The 20,298-nt window shown below is 32.5% G+C and overlaps 3 protein-coding genes across 4 annotated transcripts in view; 1 reads left to right on the top strand and 2 right to left on the bottom strand.

Moving 5' to 3' along the window:
- Nucleotides 1-80: 80 nt before the first annotated feature.
- mRpL15 (mitochondrial ribosomal protein L15) lies at nt 81-2,092 on the bottom strand. Its single transcript, XM_011055216.2, has 5 exons — nt 1,825-2,092; nt 1,376-1,527; nt 1,130-1,295; nt 544-703; nt 81-446 (listed from the first exon to the last, which is right to left on the bottom strand). The coding sequence occupies exons 1-5, from the start codon at nt 1,927-1,929 to the stop codon at nt 145-147; spliced, it is 885 nt and encodes a 294-aa protein (XP_011053518.1). The 5' UTR covers nt 1,930-2,092; the 3' UTR covers nt 81-144.
- A 246-nt stretch (nt 2,093-2,338) lies between these two features.
- Nucleotides 2,339-20,298, top strand: part of Rab3GAP1 (RAB3 GTPase activating protein subunit 1) — a 41,500-nt gene continuing 23,540 nt past the window's right edge. Inside the window, exons 1-6 of the mRNA XM_011055220.2 lie at nt 2,339-2,651; nt 2,861-3,143; nt 3,219-3,355; nt 3,476-3,689; nt 4,156-4,561; nt 5,121-5,332. Coding sequence (XP_011053522.1) covers nt 2,456-2,651; nt 2,861-3,143; nt 3,219-3,355; nt 3,476-3,689; nt 4,156-4,561; nt 5,121-5,332 — 1,448 coding nt within the window. The 5' untranslated portion in view covers nt 2,339-2,455. The remainder of the gene's footprint in view (nt 2,652-2,860; nt 3,144-3,218; nt 3,356-3,475; nt 3,690-4,155; nt 4,562-5,120; nt 5,333-20,298) is intronic.
- Nucleotides 5,338-20,298, bottom strand: part of haf (leucine-rich repeat and fibronectin type-III domain-containing protein hattifattener) — a 31,315-nt gene continuing 16,354 nt past the window's right edge. The window contains exons 2-7 of one of the 2 annotated variants that reach the window (XM_011055218.2): nt 10,790-11,667; nt 10,254-10,569; nt 9,473-10,059; nt 8,718-9,150; nt 8,268-8,444; nt 5,338-8,184 (exon numbers count right to left, since the gene is read on the bottom strand). In XM_011055218.2, the coding sequence (XP_011053520.1) occupies nt 7,901-8,184; nt 8,268-8,444; nt 8,718-9,150; nt 9,473-10,059; nt 10,254-10,569; nt 10,790-11,665 (2,673 nt within the window). In that variant the 5' untranslated portion in view covers nt 11,666-11,667 and the 3' untranslated portion in view covers nt 5,338-7,900. Of the gene's footprint in view, nt 8,185-8,267; nt 8,445-8,717; nt 9,151-9,472; nt 10,060-10,253; nt 10,570-10,789; nt 19,782-20,298 lie in introns of those variants that run through there. The other variant, XM_011055219.2, reaches the window with a different exon arrangement.

The following is a 20,298-nucleotide window of genomic DNA, read 5'->3' as shown; positions in this document are numbered from 1 at the left end:
CGTATTATTTTATGTTGTTAATAATTTGCTTTACCTAAGCAATTAATTATATGTGGTATTTGGTTAATAACAAAATATGATCGTCTCATAAGTATCATTTATTGTATCTATTTATTTCATATTATTATTCTATACATCTTTATTTCAACTCGCGTAAAATTCCTTCAAATACTCGGCTTTTGGTTTCAGTATGACTTTATCCTTAAGATTGACTACCCAACCTGGTTCCAGACCATAAAACAACTGCCGCGGATCCTTACGTTCGCACAACATCTCGTAATCAGGATCCTCCTCAATTTTTGGTAACTCGTAGCCATACTTTTGCGCCAGTACCAGCCGTTCCTGAGAAATCTTCTCAGGATCGGCCAAATACCCTCTCATACTGGCACTGGAATAATATTCTAAGCAATCTGTCGGTGGTAAAAGCCTACGTGGTATTGGTTCACCTATATATTATAAAAGAGAGGAATTACATAAAATAAATCTTAGACTTAATGGGTTAAACAGGATTATTTTTCAAGAATGAAAGATGTTTAAAATTACCTCTACTGAAGAACTGTTTTGTATTACATATAGCATGAAGGCAGTTTATGTCATAATAAGCAGTTGTAATTACACCGCCATTTCTTTCAATTGCAGCGATTACAGGCTCACTGGCCCACTGCACCTCTATATTTACTTTGGCATTAAAACAATGTACGTCCTTGAAACACAATTTCCACACATATTAATATTATCTCTGTATAGAATAATTATATGCAATTATACGCTATATATAGTACAGTACGAACTATAGTATAATCTACAATATAATTTAAAAATTAAAAATAAAAGCTTTAAATCACATCAAGATAATTCTGGTACATCTAAGATAATTCAAGAAAATTTCTAATAAAATATAATCAAAACATAATATGAAAGATACAATATATCAGCTTACAAAAGTATAAATAAAATTCATACAACTTGTTGATTAACAATTAAATTGTTAATCTGGTACTGCAATGTCACAAATTAATTTTTTATGATTTATTAACTAATTTGTAATATAATTATAACATTTATAAACATTTATAAACTATTACAGTAATTGTTAAAAGTTCTAAATTTTAAATTCACAAGATATTACCTCGTCTGTCAAATGAACTCCAGCATGTTTCCATTGCACATTTATGTTGTATAGACCAGTGTTTATCAATGATGTAAGATCAATTGGTTTACTGATATCTAATCGATTTGTGTCAATATACAGCTGCAGCGTTTTTAAAGAAAGTGGAGGATATTCTCGTCTCAAGCTAAAACGTACACAGGTTTTTTTATTAGACATCTAACATATTTTGTAATTTTACAAAATATGTAAATTTATCAAACTTACTGATGTCCCCTATAATATGGTTCTTTAGTAAATCGTAAGTAAAATGGAGTATTTCCAGTTTCGTAACCCAAACGCATATAATTCTGTCTTTGACCAGAGCCTTTATTTCCAGCACCATGCTTATTACCTCCATGTTGACCTCTACCACGTTTCTATGCATGAGAATAACAAGGGAATTAAAATAAAATTACAAATATTATAAATATTATAAATATTATAATTATATTATATTACAAAACATTATACACATTTACATACAACATTTATTTATACTTTTGTAAGACTACTGATACACAGAATGAGGTTTTTTAATTCATCAATTGATCTATCCCAGTGTGCGCAAATGTAATTTTATTCCATAAAAGCTGTATAATGCGCATAATTGATCAATCGATAAATAAAAAACTGGCTCATTATATCTTTCGTGTTATGTTCTGATTATATCTTACCGGTAATTTTCTTGAACCAGGATTATCTCGGATGTTCCCTAATGACAGTCTAGGTAACGCTCTTAGCATAGACAACGCCAAATCTTTTCCTTGCTTCCCAGCCATGTCGGTATCAATAATTAGTTGTTAATCAATCTTTAGATAAAAAATTTTTTATGATAAAATTTAATAAATATATACGTGTGTCTATTTTGAAGCATCGACAAATTCCAACCTAAAAAACCTACGTCACATCGCGCCACATCGCGCATCGGGCAGCGAAACTCATCGCAAATTTATATCAAATTGTCGATAATGTCAACGTTCTTCAATTATCTCCGAATTCTTCTTGTGAAGACGAAAATTTACCCAGGATTGATGTAAATACGCTGACACAAGAAAATCATAATATAAAAATGATTAATAAAATAAATATAATACAATATATATAATAAAATAAATTAATAGAACTGATTTTCGCCAACTACTTTGACGTTTGAATAAATGACATTTCGCTAGCTGCTTGTTTTTCGCCTTGTCGCTGGCGTCTGATTGGCTAAACTCCCACTATTTTACTTCGGAATTGTATACTTTCTGATTTCACCATGATTGTTATTTCGGATTGGAACGATTGGAAGTTGCACTGTCGAAAATGCATCACGTAGAGATCGAAGACTTTTATCATCACGATTTTACTACTGTCTCCGAATGGGAAGTATTCATCGCGCGAATCGAAGAGCTTATACACGAATGGAAGCTGCCACATATGAAAGTTACGAACTCCCTCAAACCAGGTGATTTCATCAACTGTCAGTGGCATGAGACCTCAGAAAAGCTAAACTTTGCAGGTTCGTATTTAATAGTTTAATAAATATATTGTTTGAAATATTGCGGATATCTGCAAAAATCTTTTTAAAGAAAGATTTTTAGTAATAGAAATATTTTTAATAAGAGAACATCAGCACAATTTGTGTATGTCAAATAATCGTATTTGTAACTTTTTTTATTTATATGAAACATCATACGTTTAATTTTTTGTTGACTATGTATGATTCAGATGTAGAATTTTTGCTGAAACATTACAAGCTAGAAAAGGAAAGTGAAAATGAAGATGCAGCAAAAGAAGAAAACGAAGAAGAATGGATACAATGTCAAAAGGATGCTTTGGACATATCGAATGATTTTGTAAAACTCAATGATAATTGCATGGAAATAGCTCGTTATTACGGTGTTAGAGAGTTTCTTGTTTTGATACCAGCTCGAAAAGCAAGTTTAACAGATGAAACTCGAATTAAGATTGTACTCAGTTCGCTAACAATTGCTGCTAACAATGCAAATTGGTAAGTAACTTGCCACACGATTATATTGTATAATATTTCTAATTACAATCCTGTAATCCTTTTTATCCATTTTAGTTATATACCGATACTGGTGCAGATACAAGAACTTTGGCAGAAAATGTATCTTGGATGCTGTGCTGGTAAAGGAACCTGTGTAAATCTTGACATGGTACATTTAAAGAAAGTTCCACCACATTGCAGATACCTTACTGGTAAGCATTAGTTATGTTTTTATTTAATTTATTTGAATTTAACATTTATTTTGAATCTTCATTTATTTTTAATCTTAATAAAAAGTAAAAATTATTTTACAAACAGATATTATTTAACAGGTTTACTTACTCTTTTCAAGCAGAAAATTGGAGAAGGCTGTGGTGTAAAGATTGATTCCGTAATGGTATCTGCTAGATTTTCTTATTTATTAAAAGACTGGACTAATAGCACGTGGACACAAGAACCTCCGGATTTTGATTTCATGCAAGGAGAAACATTAGGTGTGGCAGAATTGGGTAAACTTCCCTTTGGAGCAACTTTTGACCCCGTCAGGTATTTAGATGGAATATATTATTGTCAGGAATATAATACAATAAAACAAATATTTTTTTAGTCTTATATTATATAAAATATTAATATAAAATTATAATATTTATATTAATATTTATATTAATATAAAAAGAATTTGCTGTAAGTTAATTAATATCATTTTTTTTATAAAACATTTGTGAAGTTGCTTCTGAGATCAACAACTCTAACTCTTCTTTTAATAGGAGCATAAAATTAGAGTTGTTAATCTCAGAAGCAACTTTATAATGAATGTTTTATTTAAAAAATGATATATTAATTAACTTCAGCAAGTTTTTTTGTATAAAATCATGAAAAAAATTCTTTCTTTATTATGTTATACTCTTGATGATAATATATTCTATATATATTATTCTATATATATTATTCACATTAAAAAATACATATATAAAAATACATATTTCTTATTATTTATTTTATATATTTTTAGGGAACTTCATCTATTTGTCACATGGCCGCAAATGTCAGATAATGTGGTAGTAGACAGCGAAGGATATTCGGATCTCGAACCACAACTCGCTCCTGAATGGTCGGTGCAAGTGAAAATGGTAGCTTTGCCAGCTTGTTTACTCGGCGAATATATGAGTGACTTTCTGCATCTATGTAATAATCAGAAAACTATGGTAGAACTATTGGGTGAAAACGCATCTTACATTCATGATGAACAGATGTTAAGTTCGGCCTTCAGTGTGCTCACCGAATCCAGAATACCTACAATTTCGGCAGTTGTAGGTAGAGCGAACACGAAAAAGAATAAAAACATCGAGGGTCCAATCTCGGAAGAAATACTGCTACCTATACTTTACTTCCTTTTTCCGGATGCAGATGAAAATTCGGTAAGCTTAAGTTGCTTATCAGTTTAATTTGTGATTACATACTCCAATTTTTCAATTTAGGATTATTTTTCAAGACTGACAAATAATTATGTACTTGGCTTGAACTTAAAATTTACACAAAATATTATTAAGCTATTATTATTATTATTATGAAGTTAAGATCGAATATATAGCCTTTTAATCGAATATAGCCTTCTTCGCTTAATTATGTTGAATATTTCTCTGTCGATTTCCTTAATATTATTTACTTAAATTTCATTCAAAAATCTCTCTTTTACTATTTATATATAAAAGGGACCAAACATATCCAAAAATAAAAAAGTATTTTAATGTAATTGTTATAAATGTATAATTAATAAGATAGTAAGTTAAGCTCTTAATTTATTAATTTTTTGAAGAATAAAAGATTATCAACTGATTAAAAATTTTTTCTCTTTTTCATATAATCTTTTCAAAATGTGAAAATATCTCGAATGTTTTAAAATAAAAATAAAATTGACAATTTTGGTTTCTTTTATAAAAGACGTAATTAGTAATCACAGATTCAAAATCCTTGCAGAAGTTCCCTTACAACGATATCGTCCCGATTGTGGAAGATGATCAGTGGAAGGGTGTGAAAACTTGCACAATGGACAGCTTGGTGTGGCGTCTATCGGTCGTTGCGGCACACTGCACGCACAATCTCGGGGGCGCAACCGCTCTGGCCCAACTCTGGCATGAGTTCGTGCAAGAGATCAGATTCCGGTGGGAAAAGAATATCCTGATACCTGGGTAAGTACTGAGTAATAATCTCTTTATTTGTCAGTACGTTGGACGACGAATCATCTTCATTATCAATGTATGCGCATGTAGACACACGTGCGAATACATATGTTATAAAATAAGGTAAAGTCAACAGAGAAAACTATCAAGTCTCTCATGACATTTCTCGTTATACCTCTCATTCAAAGCGATTAGAAGTGTCTTTCACAATATATCAGTTCACTTGGTCGCAATAGCTTTTCTCTAGAGATAAACACTTTGATTGCAGTCTTTGGATAATATAATCGCGAAGTTCGCCGTGCGAAAGTAAACATTTGGAAGTGCGTGCACTTAAATTGTCTGAAAGAACATTCTCGACTCATTCAACAATTTTGTAATTAAGAATATTTTTACTTAAGATTACTTAGAGCTAGGGATGTACATCTAAGGCGCTTCTGTAACACTCGCAATTCTAACATTCGCTGATTACACGCATTTGACAGCATTACATGGTAGTGCCTGTTAATGATGAACGTTATGATTGGAATTGAATAAATTTCGAAGCATGTTAAATTCCATTTTCCTGTCACATTGAACATATTTTCGATATTTTATATAAAATTCTATTACTATCATATATATTACTATCATCGCGATAAACATTTTCTAAAAAGGAGAATTGCGACTTAGCTTTTCTCGATCAGAACAATTGTCTAGATTTAGAAAGATCATCTAGATTTAAAAAACACGCTGCGAACGAAAACACTCTATTAAAGGGATCCTAAAGTGAAGTTCAAACTGATGAAATCGCTGTTTTACCGATAAAATGCGACACATTTTTACATACTATTACATTAATGTTGCACACATACACATAAATTTTCCTAAAAATTCAATTAGATTCAATTAGACGTCTAAAGCCTAATCTGTAGTGTTTTTTGCTTTTTTGCTTTTTATCTCGTGCCTTTTTCTTTACGACCATTTTATCAATAATCATATTTTTTTTTCACGTATTTATTGTCTCTTCCGAACTTCATCAACTTTTATTTGACAGAAAACGAAAAACTGGGTAAAAGCCAAAAAGTAAAAAGTGATAAAAAGCAGGAAACAAAAAGCACGTTGTCGATTAGGTTCAAGTCTAATTCTAAGAATTCTACGTTATTTTTTCGTGTAATCTTTACTAGTGTGTAATCAATTTCGTAAGTAGATTGCAGAGCTTTTATATCAAGCAAATGTTATCATGACTTGACAGCTCAAGATGTCATATTGAATTAAAAAACGGTAAAGATCTCTTAATTTCGAAAATTTTTGTTCTTGAAAATTCCAAGCTGCAGACTCGTATTAATGCGTATACTTTAATTCTGGAGGATTTCCAAATTATAAAAGTAATATACACGATATTGTTCTACGAAAATTATTGAGTTCAATTCCGATATGAAATCGTTTGTGTGTCCTACTTTAAGATCCGTTAAGGGGATCCTGAGTCGTCTGTTTTACTGATTCAGTAGGACTTACACACATACGATTTATTATTGACACATCACTACATTACTATATTAGTACACTACTAAATAAATTGCACGCACATACATACAAAAGACCTCGCTCAATTCTTGTAAATGTTGGATTTCGGTGAAAATTTGTTGAAAATTTGAAACATTTAATGACTTGAGATCGGTAAGCTGATTTTAGAGATTTAAGTTAACACTGTGTTAAGTTAAAGTAAAACATAATTGAATAGGAAACTCAATTATCAATCCTGATTTAAATGATATGAAGCAACATGGCGTTGTCTTAAATCTCTAAAATCAGGAATTATCAATTTCAAGTTAATATTATTTTTATAGCTTTTTATTTAAAAATATGCATAGAAAAAATGTACAATAGGAATAGGAATGTACTCATTGAAAATAAAATATTGTTGTATTAGCCAGTTGTGAAAAACGATGCTTTGTAGAGATATGAGAAATGACAATGGAATCGATGTCAACGAGATCTGCATAAATTTTCAACCAATTCCATCGAAATCCAATTTTCATAAGGATGGAGTCTCTAACTAATCTTTCATTAACTATATCTAAGTCTAATTCTAAGTACTCAACATTATTTGTTCATGTAATCCCTAGTCCATACAAAGTATAAAACTTGTGGAGTAAACTCGAATAACATAGCTATACGAGGAAGATGATTGTAAGCTTTTAGTTGTCGTGAGTTGTTAGTCATCATAACTATAAAAATGCTCTATTTAGCAGTTATTGAAGAAATTACAATCTATGGCTATCTTTTTCGTATAGCCATAATCCTAGTTTATTCTAAAACAAATATTGTTACAAATCGATGCTAAAAGCCGATAACAAAAAAAAACTATAATCCAACTATTTTTCGTTTTTGGCATAAAGTTGATTAGTTTGGATTACATTTCCGTTTATATTTTAATTGTAAAGGATTTTTGAATCTGTATGTAAAGGCAGTTAGAATACTTATTTTGGGAAATAATCGATAAAACAGACGACTTTAGGATTCCTTTAAGGTTGAAATTGGACTCTATTGAATACGCTTGAGCAATAATGAACGACGAGACATAGAGGCCACAGATATTTAGAGCGGCACGAGACCACTCCTCGTGGTGGGATTACGAGCCATGTAAATATCCATGTCATGATCGGTCCAATTATTTTCATCGTAGTTATTGAGAGTGTGCGTGGAATCGGCTAGGCTGTATCGGCTGCCAGGTCGCGGCGGATTTGACTCGAGATTGCGGTTACGCGATCGTGGTCGCTGCCGCCGGGCTGACGAGTGTGGAGGCAGATGATTGCTGCTAAAGTTCGACCGCGACATCCGGTCCGAGGCGGCCGCCAATGACTGACGCGATTGTCGTAATTCTGAATAAATGTAAGAAACAATGCAGAAGATTAGACGAATAAAGCTCATGATAAATTTCACCGAATACATGCAGGTAACCAACCTGGTCTCGTGTTGACGAGATTGGAAGTTAACGCAGTGTTGGAAAAATACCGCGTGGAATTGTTGGAGAAGCTATGCTGAGATTGACCATCAGCGATCGATCGGGCAGATATTTTGCTGCTATAGTGTCCGGTCTGAGAACGCACGTCATCGATGCAGGATGCCCTGGTTATCGATCCTAAAATTCATTTTCTTTTCTTTATGTTTACTACAAGACAAAAATATATTTTTTATTTTTATAAGTATTTGTCCTTCCAGTATTTTTATACATATTTTTTAAAGATGTAATGATACAAATCTTTGAAAAGTTTTTTATCTTAAGACTCAACAGACAATTAATGACTCATTTTAAGATTCTAAAATAAAATTATCTGGAGCATAAACAAAAGATGATAAACTTTATGGGTGTCAAATATTATCTATTATAAATGATAAAGAGATAACAATTTACCTTGTCGATCAATAGAGAAAATCCTCGGCCGCGGAATGCTTCTGTTGCTGTAGGCCGACACTTGGTCCCATTCTTTCTGGGCGTTGTAGGCGTTTAGAGTAGCCATTGACGACAGAGGTCCGCCGGGGCTGGGTGTCGGACCCACATTCGAGCAACAATTGACTGGAAGACCGGCGATTGGGCCGCCCATCTTTGTTTGATCGATGTTGTGCAGGGTATGCAGCTTACGAGCACGGCGTCGATTCGCGACCACGAAGATAATCACCGCGACAATAATCGTGGCACAGATAGCCGCGCTCGCGGCAATTGTGATCTTGTCCATGTTTGAGGTGGGCGAATTTTCCGTTCTGACCTCACGACACTGATTATGCGGTACATTTGCCGGTGTAATGTTGTTTTCCTCCAGCGAGATTACGCAAACTACGATGCATTCCTACAATTAATGTCATATGAATTATCGAAATTTTGAATGTAAAGAATCCGAATAGAAATTCGATCAGGCATGCCTGATGCGCGGACCCAATCAGGACCCAATCAAGCGCTCCTGATAAGAACTACCTAATATAATCCCAATCAGGATCAGAATTGGGGTCTAAATAAGTTTTATAATAAGAACCTGATTTTTCGGTCCTATCAGGTTATTGCGTTACCTTCCTGATATAGTTCCTAGGATTAGGGATAATCTGGTAGGGATCCTAATCGAACCTTGATTCAATTTCTGCTCGGGAAATTTTTTGTAAAAAACATTTTTTTACCTGGGAAGGCACATTCTTGATTCTGAATTCTCGTTCGCTAGCCTCGAGCGGTGGTGCTTGCTTAAAACTATTATCCCCGAACAGACGATAGATTACTCTGAAACCTAGAATGTTAGTTGCCTCCGTGTCCCAATATATAATAACTGCGTTATCCTGTCTCAGTACATCTTTTACAATAATGTCCTTCTCGTTCGATTTCGATTTATATAACGGCGAACCCAGGACTAACGGTGGCCTCGGCGGATGATGCTGTTGCACATGTTCTTGCGATTGTTTTGATGGCGACAAAGTGGTCCTCACGACTACAACGTTTCCAGTTCGCGCAGCAGTCGGTCGGGTTGTTGGAATGTAGGTCGAGGATGGTATCGATGGTGTCGTTCTCCTCTGCTCAGTTGTTGTTGACGACACTATCACCGTAGTCGTAGGCTGTGTCGTGCTAGTGACTAGTTCAGTTGTAGAAATTGTGGATCGTACGGTCGGCAGATGGATACCAGTATCTCCAGCTACCGTTTCCGTAGGTTCTCTTGTGTCTACACTCTCCACCGTTCCGATTCCGATTATCTCCGACGGTCGCTCACAATTCATTTCTATAACAATTAAATTTTATTTTCCTTTTATTCCAATATTGAATTTGAAATTTCTAAAACAGATTACTCTTACTCTAAGTAATTATTTTTTTAATTAACACCGATATATTAAAGTTAAGAAAATTAATCTTGTGATTTCAGAAAAAAATTAAATTTTCTAAGCTTGGAGGAAAGTCGATGAGCATAGGATTTACCTTCGGGATCGATGTTATAAATACTCTTTTCTTGCAATCGCTGAGGACTGCCACAAAATTGTGGCTTGCGTTCACGACTGGTGACCTGTAAGTCTCGAGTCTTGATCCATTCAATGATCCAGCGTAAGCGGCAATCGCAGACGAGGAATCGTCCACCCAGACTTAAGCCGCGCAGGGTACTGTTCAATTGAGCGAGTGCTTCTTCCGGAACCGTGGACAATGGGTTACCGTCAATCGCTAACAGCGTGATCGATGGGTTTCCTTGAAAGGCGTTGACCGGTAGTTCAGTGATTAAATTAAATCCAATATCCAACACCTAGAGGAAATCAATTTATTTCGTAGAAAATAATGCGGCTTGATTAATCCTCAAAAAGAAATAATCACTGCGAAATAATTAGTCGAAAAAAATCACATTAACTTTTTAAGGAACTTAACAAGATATTCTGGTTAAGTTGAATAGTTACGGGAAATTTTTTTCTGAGTACTTGTCTTTAAACTTAATAATCTACTATTTTTTTTCTATAATTATTACTTACTCTAAGGTCGTGGACGCTATTGATAGCTGCCGTAGGAAAATCTGGAATGAGATTGTTCAACAGGCTGAGGGAGGTTAAAGTGTTTTTGATGCCGAAGAACGCATCTGGACCGATATTCTGGATTAGATTTCTCTCGAGGTTTAATCCTGTGAGGGAATCAAGACCCTCGAAAGCTTTGGTTCCGGATGTGCCTGGAAGTTCGCGTATGCTATTTTGTGACAGATCAAGGAAGGCCAGAGTCTTCAGTCCTCTGAGAGCTTCCGGCACTTTCTTCTGTCGCGTTCCTTTGAGATTGAGATTTTTCAGGGTTTTCTCCAAGCCGCGAAACGATCCCGGAACGAGAGTGACCTCGTTGTCGGAAAGTTTCAGCGTGATTAGTTTGGTGCCAGCGAAGACATTATCATTGACTTTGGTAATCTTATTCATCGAGAGGTCGAGCACAGTGAGGTTCTTCAAGATTTTCAAATTGATACCGGGGATTTCCGTGAGTTCATTATCTCTAAGATTCAAACTCTTTAGATAATTCTCCTGACCCTTGAAAGTCTCTGGTTCGATGCTCTTAATACTACATCCAGATAGCTGTATATTGTTGATCCTTAAAGTAGCGAATGAGTTGTTCCTCAAGACACCGATTGTACTATTAGTGATATAAAGTAGATCAATCGACGTTTTGATGGCATAACGACGCATCGCCGACAGTAGTTGTTCATAATTGACAATATCGCACTGCACCGAGAGTTCGCCAGCTAGATTATAATCGCAGATGCATGAGCTGTCGAGATTCGTCGTATATTGTGACCACGGACAGACGGACGTCGTCGCCGCAACGACAAACGCTCCCGCTAGCAACAGCAATAATTCCTTTGGAATTTGCATGTCTGAAAATCAAAAAATAAAAACAATTTAAACAATAAAAAAGTTTATTGTATAGACTTGTTAAATTCCCTTTTGCAGAAAATAAATAGACAAATAGATGGTTGAGTTAATATAAAAAAATTTTATAAAAAGTATAAATTGTAATGACAATTATTTTGTTTATAATTTTGAAAATTTTTGTTTTACAAAAAATACGAAAGAATAAAACAAATGATTCTTAAATAGATAAAAATGTAGTATCTTGGATTTCATATAATGTTGGATTTCATATAATGAGTTTTTCATATAATGTATTGTATTGTATAATATACGAAAATATTTTTGCAGGCTACAACAAAAAAGCTTATTGACTTCAAGATATGAAAAAATATAATGGAATTAGGAACATAAATTCTGAAAATTAATAGAATAAACGTTGATATAACATTTTACAGAAGGTGATAATTTAATTGCTGTTACGCGAGTTGCACTCTGAGATTCTTCGAATATCATGAATGTCATTGTTGTGTTGTAACTAGGGAACGCATCATCTTATTGAGAAAGCGCCAATTCCTTTGGGCGCACGTGGGTACATGCGTGATTTCGAAACACATGTCGCAACGTCTGTGCATTCTCGCAATTATGTCGCTTTTTATAATATGATGCCTTTCGCGCTTCCCTTCATGGAGGGAACAGGTTGTTTCACGAACGCGAAACCATCCGGCCATTTTCGTCAAGCATTATTTTCGTACTCTACGACACTCGTCTCTTGCGGATATAAATGAAACGATTGAATTATACGATTTGTTGTATAAATTGCTTTTTCTTTTTTTCAATTACATTTTATTAACGCCGCGCCAGTGAAAATTCATGGCGTTTATTGAAAAATCTTCCGCCTTCTTCTTAAGTATAGTCATAAACATTCTTTCCTAAATGATATGTATATATAATCATCAGATTGTGTAGAGTAATTGAATTTCTTGAAAAGTACTGTGAGTTCATTATGCCGGCTTCGTTACGGTAACGATGAGAATGATCCATTTCTCCCCATATACAAGTGAATGTAACCATCCATTAAAACGACGAATTTGCCAAATGCGAAGAATAATTATAGGATTGCAAGCGAAGAGAAAGTGAAATCGTCGTATTACAATCAATATTAGAGAAACATTTAGGATGCATTTAAATGCATAGGTTCTATTCGTTATTTAAATCTCGGTACTTAAATTTTTGTAAATTTGCTTTAACAGTTAAATTTTTAATTAAAGTTTTATTATTCAAAACATAGAGTGCACAATGGAAATAACAGAATTAAAATTCATGAAAAGAACGATTTTATTAGAATCTAAAAATTTAGCTAACTAGAGATGAAAATAATTCTGTAGTAATAATCAAAATAATTATGCAGAAATCTCAAGCATGATAAGCAATACTGCAAAAAGTTTTGATATTCTACTACTCAGTTTGAGTGTCCTACATAATTATTTTAATAGTCCAATAAAATTATTTTCAAATCTGTATTATCTAAATTTTTATATATTTAAATTTTTAAATTTTTATATATTTATATATTTAAATTTTTATATATTTTGGTCAAAAAATCTTTCCGTGAAACAAGTTTTACTATTTCATTTATAATAGCAGCTTTTTTCACGTATCTCTGTTCTCGACTTTTGATTTGGACAAATAACATTTTCAACAAGTGAATCTTCGCTTTGACGAACGGTAAATTTTTATCGAGACAAGTAACGTCAGCTGGAATAGCTGATCATGATCGAAACCCGCAGGAATTCGTGCACCGTAAGGTGTGTGACTATCGATAGCGAGATCGAGCTGAGGACACGTATCACGCGTAACACTCCGGCCGTTGACTCGTAACGGGTTCAATCTATGGGCTCGGGTTTGTTCAACGAGGCGTTCTCGAACGTTGGTCACGTTGAGTTTTCTCCATGGTGATTTTCTGCGTTATCTCATCAATGCATAATATTGCCATAAGTGGCCTAATGATTTTCTAATAGCGGCACTTCTTTAACTGTTTAATTTTTCAAATTTATGCTATTATTGATTTTTTTTTTTAATGAAGCTAAAATTCTTCGAATTTCCTATCCCGTGAAATAATCTTAAAGAAATGGGTAAAAAAGAAGAAATATTATGTTTTATACATTTAGATATAATATTCAGTTTGCAACTCCTGATTCTTCAAGATATGCGAGGGCGTCAAGTTTTTCTATCGGTCGAAGATTGATTTTTTTATTCGCATGCAATTCTCAACAGGTCGATGCACCACGCATGTATTATACTCGCATACACGATAATAACTGTTAGATTATTACATGGTTGCGCCGCATTTCTGTTTCAACACTGCAGCATCGCGGCCAGACTTTCGAGTTTTTCCCGGTCTCACGTTGCCCGCGTTTACACGCCATGAATTCTCATAAACACACATCTTGCACTCTGTGCGTGATTGCAGCAGTAGGGGAGACACTGGGGATTGTTGACACAATTTTTACAATTTTGACATTAGACGATTAATTAAATCATTAATTATAATGATTAAAATATTGGTATGATAGAATTAATTATAATATAATAATTAAATAATGATTAAAAAATTGATGTGATAGAATCTTTCTCTACATTACATGTCTGAAATGATTCTATCACTACACTGTATAATTTGTTTGTAATAAGTGAAACACGAACTTACTGCATTGTAGATAATTTGCTCCGATAAATAAGATAAATTGATACATATCATAATGTAAAGTCTCTACTTGATAAACTTTATATTAAATTAATTAAAACGTAACAGAAATTAAAACGTAACAGAAATTAAAAAAACAGATAATAGATATATACTCCTTAGTAACGATTGTAAGTTATTTTGTAATGATTAAATAACAAAATGTTATTACACAGAAAAATAAATAAATTAATTTAGTTTTAGCTTATTTTAATATTAAACATAAAGCATTTTGTCGCAATGCGAGAATAAACAAAATATTTGAAATTCTTCATTATCATTTCTTGGTCAAATATGACGTCTAGAGCTGTGACAGTATTTGCTTGATATGAAAGCTTTGCAATCTGTACTTATAAAATTGTAATTCACAGACCAGTAGTTGGTCTGTGACCAACAAATAACATTCGAGTTCTTAGAATTAGACTTATAATTAAACACCTAATACGAAAATACGATATGAAAATTTATACGTATATTTATGCGTGTGATATTAATGTAGTATATAATAATAATAATAATGATGTGTCAATGACACGTAAATCATATGTAAGTCCATTGAATCAATAAAATAGACTTTAGAATCTCTTTAATTGAAACAACTGGAGAACTTAGATAGAAGAAAATTCTTTTCAAGAGGAAATCCTTTTCCTAATCAAAAAAAGTTTCTGTATGTCAAGGCCGATAATAATATTGCGAAAGACAGCGCGGATGGCGTTCAAAAGAATATTAATGAAGGACGAAGTGAATGTAATGAATATTGAGGAATCTTCTGTGATATATTCCCACATGAATAAAATGTTTACAAACCGATTCTTTCAGAGATTTTGATTATTATCGTTTATAAATTTTTTTTCTCCTTTTTTACGCTGTGTCAAGAAAGTTTAATCTAAGTTCGCTGAACTATTTAGCTCAGTTTTAATTGCACGAGTTATTTAGGTTTGCGAGTAATTAGTAAATAGATTTCTTCATTTCACGGAATCGACTTCCGACTGCGTTTGTATAAATGCGTGCAACAATTATGGCCAGACGTAAAAATCTGGGAAAACGGCTCACCTTTCACATTTTTCGCGCTTGCCGTGGCAATATATCTCGGTGATCAACTTCCGGATTAAAAAGAGCTCGTGGCAGTGGAGTCACCTAGATCGCAAGTGTGTTGCTATAATGCACATTCTCGATCTCAGCGAGGTCGATGAAAGGAATATTACGAACCTTTCACTCACGATCTGATTATTTCCGCGCAAATACGTAAACGTGCTCTTTTCCGATAGACGCGGATATCGTGCCATTTAAACGCTTTTTTCGTTCGTCCGCACCGAGAAGAAAAAAATCTGACGAGCCAGCCTGGGAAAATATTATGAGAAATACACGTGTAAATAGTTTAAAACATCATTATATTTATACGAGCGTAAAACAGGAAACGCTTGGAGCTTAAATACCGAAAGGGTTAACTCATGCAAAAATAAGCAGCATCTCTACAAAAGCAGACCATTGTGCATTGGATGCGAATTTTTTTATCTAATTAATTTATTCCGTAATTCTTCATTATAAGAAGGATATATCTTGTGTAATAATCACGAATTTTAATAACTAGAATTACAAATTGTTAATTATGTATTTGTCGTTAAGATTGAAAATTCCAGCGAGAAGAGAATAATTTTTTATATCATTAAAAGTACGACAATTATTTAAATTTCTTCGATCTGACATCATGCATTCTGTCTCTTGTAAATAATCTTAACGTCCTCATAAAATTGACTTGATAGCTTCATTGAGCCTTTTATTAATTCAAATAATTAACAAATAAATTCTTTTTTATTCACGATATTTACTCTATGCTTTATCACAAAATATTTATATTATGTGATTTATATTTTAAAAATATGATATATATTTATATATTATTTTTATACATATGTGACAATTTAAATTTAAATTCTTATTAGCAGCTTTTAATCATGTATCAATAATCAGAATTATGCGCTTGTAATATTTGCTTTCTAGAACGATTTCGCGGTAGTAAAGAATTTTCAGAGCGCAATGGGCGATTTGGGTCTCCTTAGCGACTAGGAAAAAAAAAGAGAGGAAAAATAGGAACTAAGAACGCTCGGAAGTGAGCAATGAATTAATTAAACTAGCCATCATTACGGCGCCGGAACACTTGTTAATGGGAACAGATTGCTAGTTAGCGTGATGTATTAAATCATTAATTGTAGTGCACGTGGCTCGTTATTGATTATTACTCGCCATTATGAGCGATTTGCATGAAGAGTTTTTTCTGAAGTGCATAATATATTATGGAACATTGAAAAGCGATCTTACTGAATTTTCGGTTAAATCTAATCTTATAATTTAGAAAAAAAATTATAATTATCTGAAAGACTATCCTTATTAATTTTATTAATTTTATAGAAATTTTATTTTAATTACTAAATTTTTAAATTATTGGAACATATTTTTAACTTAATTTAATATATTTTAATAATATATATGCTGCGTAAGATGTATTGTTTCTTAATATTAAGAGAGATAATCTTGGGAACATCGTTTAATAATAACAGTCAAACCGCTGAAATAATTAACTCGTAATAAGCGCAATTATAGTACCTCCAACACTATAGCGATCGATAATTGGTATATTGACGTTACCAGAGTATGACTGAACGATCATCTTTTTCTTCCTGATTCTAGTGACTTGTACATCACTGATAATCATACACACAGAAATGCTTTGATATTTATCAATTATAATTAAATGGCAATTTAAGACCTTAATCGCATATTCTCTTAAATTAAATCGAAAAAATTTTCCATCCATTAGGAAAGTTATTAAGAATATGCGATTAAGTTCGTAGATTTTTATACGTTTTTTTAGAAATTCATGAATTGATACATGGAGAGAACGATTTTGCTGAAATGTCTAATAGCTGGCTATAGATCTAAAAATAATTTTGTTGAATTATAAAAATAATTATGTAAAACGCTCAAACTAGTTGCTCGAATATTAAAACTTTATGCAACATTATTCGTCATGCATGAATTTCTTATATAATTATTTTGATAATTTAAGAAAATTACTTTTGAATCTATATTTTTAGATATTTCAACAAAATCATTTTTCCCTTGTGCTTCTCATAAATATATATATATATATAATAAACTAAATTATTATTATTAGAAATCACAATTTTTTTCTCGTGCAATTGTATTGTAAAGATAGGGTAACTTCGGCAAATACGCGTTGGGATTTACGCCGCAGAAATCAGAAAAAATAGAAGAAGTGGAGGTAATTTTCCCGCAACTACTCTGTTACATGCCTTTATGTTATGTTAGTATAGTATTACGATTTCAATTTCTTATTGTTAATATTAATGAAATTATTGTGAGTTAAATTGATTTGTCACTGTGTTAAGTATAACATTTGTATTGGCATTTTTAGAGGGCGGGAATTATGTCCAAAGCATACAAAGTGCGTAGATTGAATTCAGTGCATTAAATGCAATAAACGTATTACATGAAATATGTATCTCACATCATAACACTTGTAATACATGTGGGAAGATTGTAATTATTATTTATTACTTCATATACATATTTATCATTCTTATTCCTTAATAAAACTGTATAAATGCATTTTATAAATTATTGTGTCATTTTACGTCTTATTTATATACATTATTTGTAAATGTTTTATGAGCCGTATCCCCTCCTCCCCCTATTATAAGTAGCCCTATGGGATATACGGCAAAAATGCAAGGGTTTAAAAAAGTTCATTTTTTAATACGAAGTATAAATATTTCAGATTTCTAATATTTTTTTCATAATAGTAGACAGTACAAAGTTTTTACTGATATAGTTCGTTTACTTTAAATATAGTAAATAATACTTAATAAATTAAGGTTTTGATAGGTACGGCGTATATACCGGAGTTACTCAAAAGTATTTTATTATAAGTACGCCTGATAGTATTCTGGAAAGATGGAAAAGTTGCTGATCGCGATCGCGTGCGTGAACACGTTTATCAGACTGTGACAATGCGAGATTACCGGTATCTAAACTTCGTCAAAGACCTTGACTGTGCTAAATCAATTCGTTGTCTATCTGGCAGAATTCTGAACAAAAAAAAATCAAACGGTTCACGATATTTTAAACTAAAAATCGTATAAGATTCGAAATTTTTTTTAAAAATTATGCAAAATAATGCAAGTTGACCTTAACTGAAATACTTTACATAGAAATATATTTCTTAAGAAAATACGGTAAAATGATTGAACCTGTCTTGTGAAAGCTGCGTTCAATGATATACCTTCGAATTAAAATGATTAATTTTATGACGATGAGCTTTAATTACATTTTTTAGATTACATTTTTTTAAATGACGATGCTTCCTCTTTGTACGACAGCATGATTACTCATTAAACGAACTCTCGTGCCTACTCCTGGAAAACCTATCGTCCTGTCAATCGATCAGCTATGTTACGACATCTTTGGGTAAGACTAATCAGCCGATTGAATAATCTTTCACCAAAGATAAAGAAAAATCGTCATCCGTGGTGAAATGTGTTGTGCGTGCCATGAATTGACGAGGACGAACGTCCTCGATTATCATGTCGATTTATGTCAAAGATTGAATAGTTAAATTCAATTAACTTAACATCATGAATTAACATTGTGAAATTTAAACTTTTAAATATATATTTGATATTAATAGTGTAATAATTATTATTTACTATTAATTTGAGAAATATTTACCTTATTTCAGTTTAAAAATTTTATATTTATAATATTTATAGTTATAATCATAATATAATTTTTTAAAATTATTTTAATTATATCTGTAACTTAATTAGTTGTAATAATTACAAATCTATTCGATCGACAACAAATATACACGCAGAAAAGAATGTTTCTTTACGAAACATATGTTGGTGTGTACTAATCACAGTTGAAGATTTTTTTCGCAATTGCCCACAACTTGTTACTAATATATACATTTCTTTCCGACTGATTAGTGATTCTAGATCGGTATGGTTTTTCGTAAACCGGCATTTTCAGCACGTGACACGTATAAACGCGTGCAAGGCACACGTGCAACGATTACATGCACCTATATTCGCTGGAATGGAATCCGATCCTTTCACTTTCGTTCTCTTTCGGCTTTCCGTTTCTGCCACTCTCCATCCTTCTCCCTCTTTCTGATCTTCTTTATCTCTTCATTCTGCACGACAGATACTTTATTATCCAAGATTTATGCAATTTATACCACCAAATTATATAGAATATTCTTCTTCTCTGTGATAGTGGCACTTGATCCTCTTTATTAGAGATCTGCCAGTAACTTACGTATAGATATAGCATGCCGATGTTAAAGTGGACATAGTCCTTTAAATGCAGAATAAATATATATTTGTATATATATATATATATATATATATATATAATATGTAACTGTACGTGAGTGTCCTGCAGCGCAGTGTGCTGAACTCGAATCCGTTGAAACACTACATCCAGAATTGTACGAATCAATTCTCCCTATGGGACAGATTAGAATTTTGCGTTATATACAGGGTGTATCTGAAATAACGCCTACTTATACAGTGCTATTCCTATAATAAAAAACTAAGTCGAAAAATCCTCTACCATTTTGCAATTTTCGCAATAGTTAACGAGATATTAATTTCTAAAGATTGCTGAATAAACGGATAAAATCGATGTATAAGACAATTTTAAGATATCTTTCAGTGTTCTTTGTGAAATATTTTGAAGATATTTCTATAAAAACTCTTAAATGTTTTAAAGTTATCTTATATGTTGATTTTAGACATTTTGCTCATTGGGTAAAAAAAAACTTTTGCGAAAATTGCAAAATGGTAGAGGTTTTCGATTCAGCTTTTTATTAGGAATAGCATTATAT

Source organism: Acromyrmex echinatior, chromosome 2, assembly GCF_024713525.1.
Source record: "Acromyrmex echinatior isolate Ae372 chromosome 2, ASM2471352v2, whole genome shotgun sequence".
Classification (NCBI taxonomy): domain Eukaryota; kingdom Metazoa; phylum Arthropoda; class Insecta; order Hymenoptera; family Formicidae; genus Acromyrmex; species Acromyrmex echinatior.
Note: the sequence above shows the minus strand (reverse complement) of the source record. Positions and strands in the feature narration are given on the sequence as shown.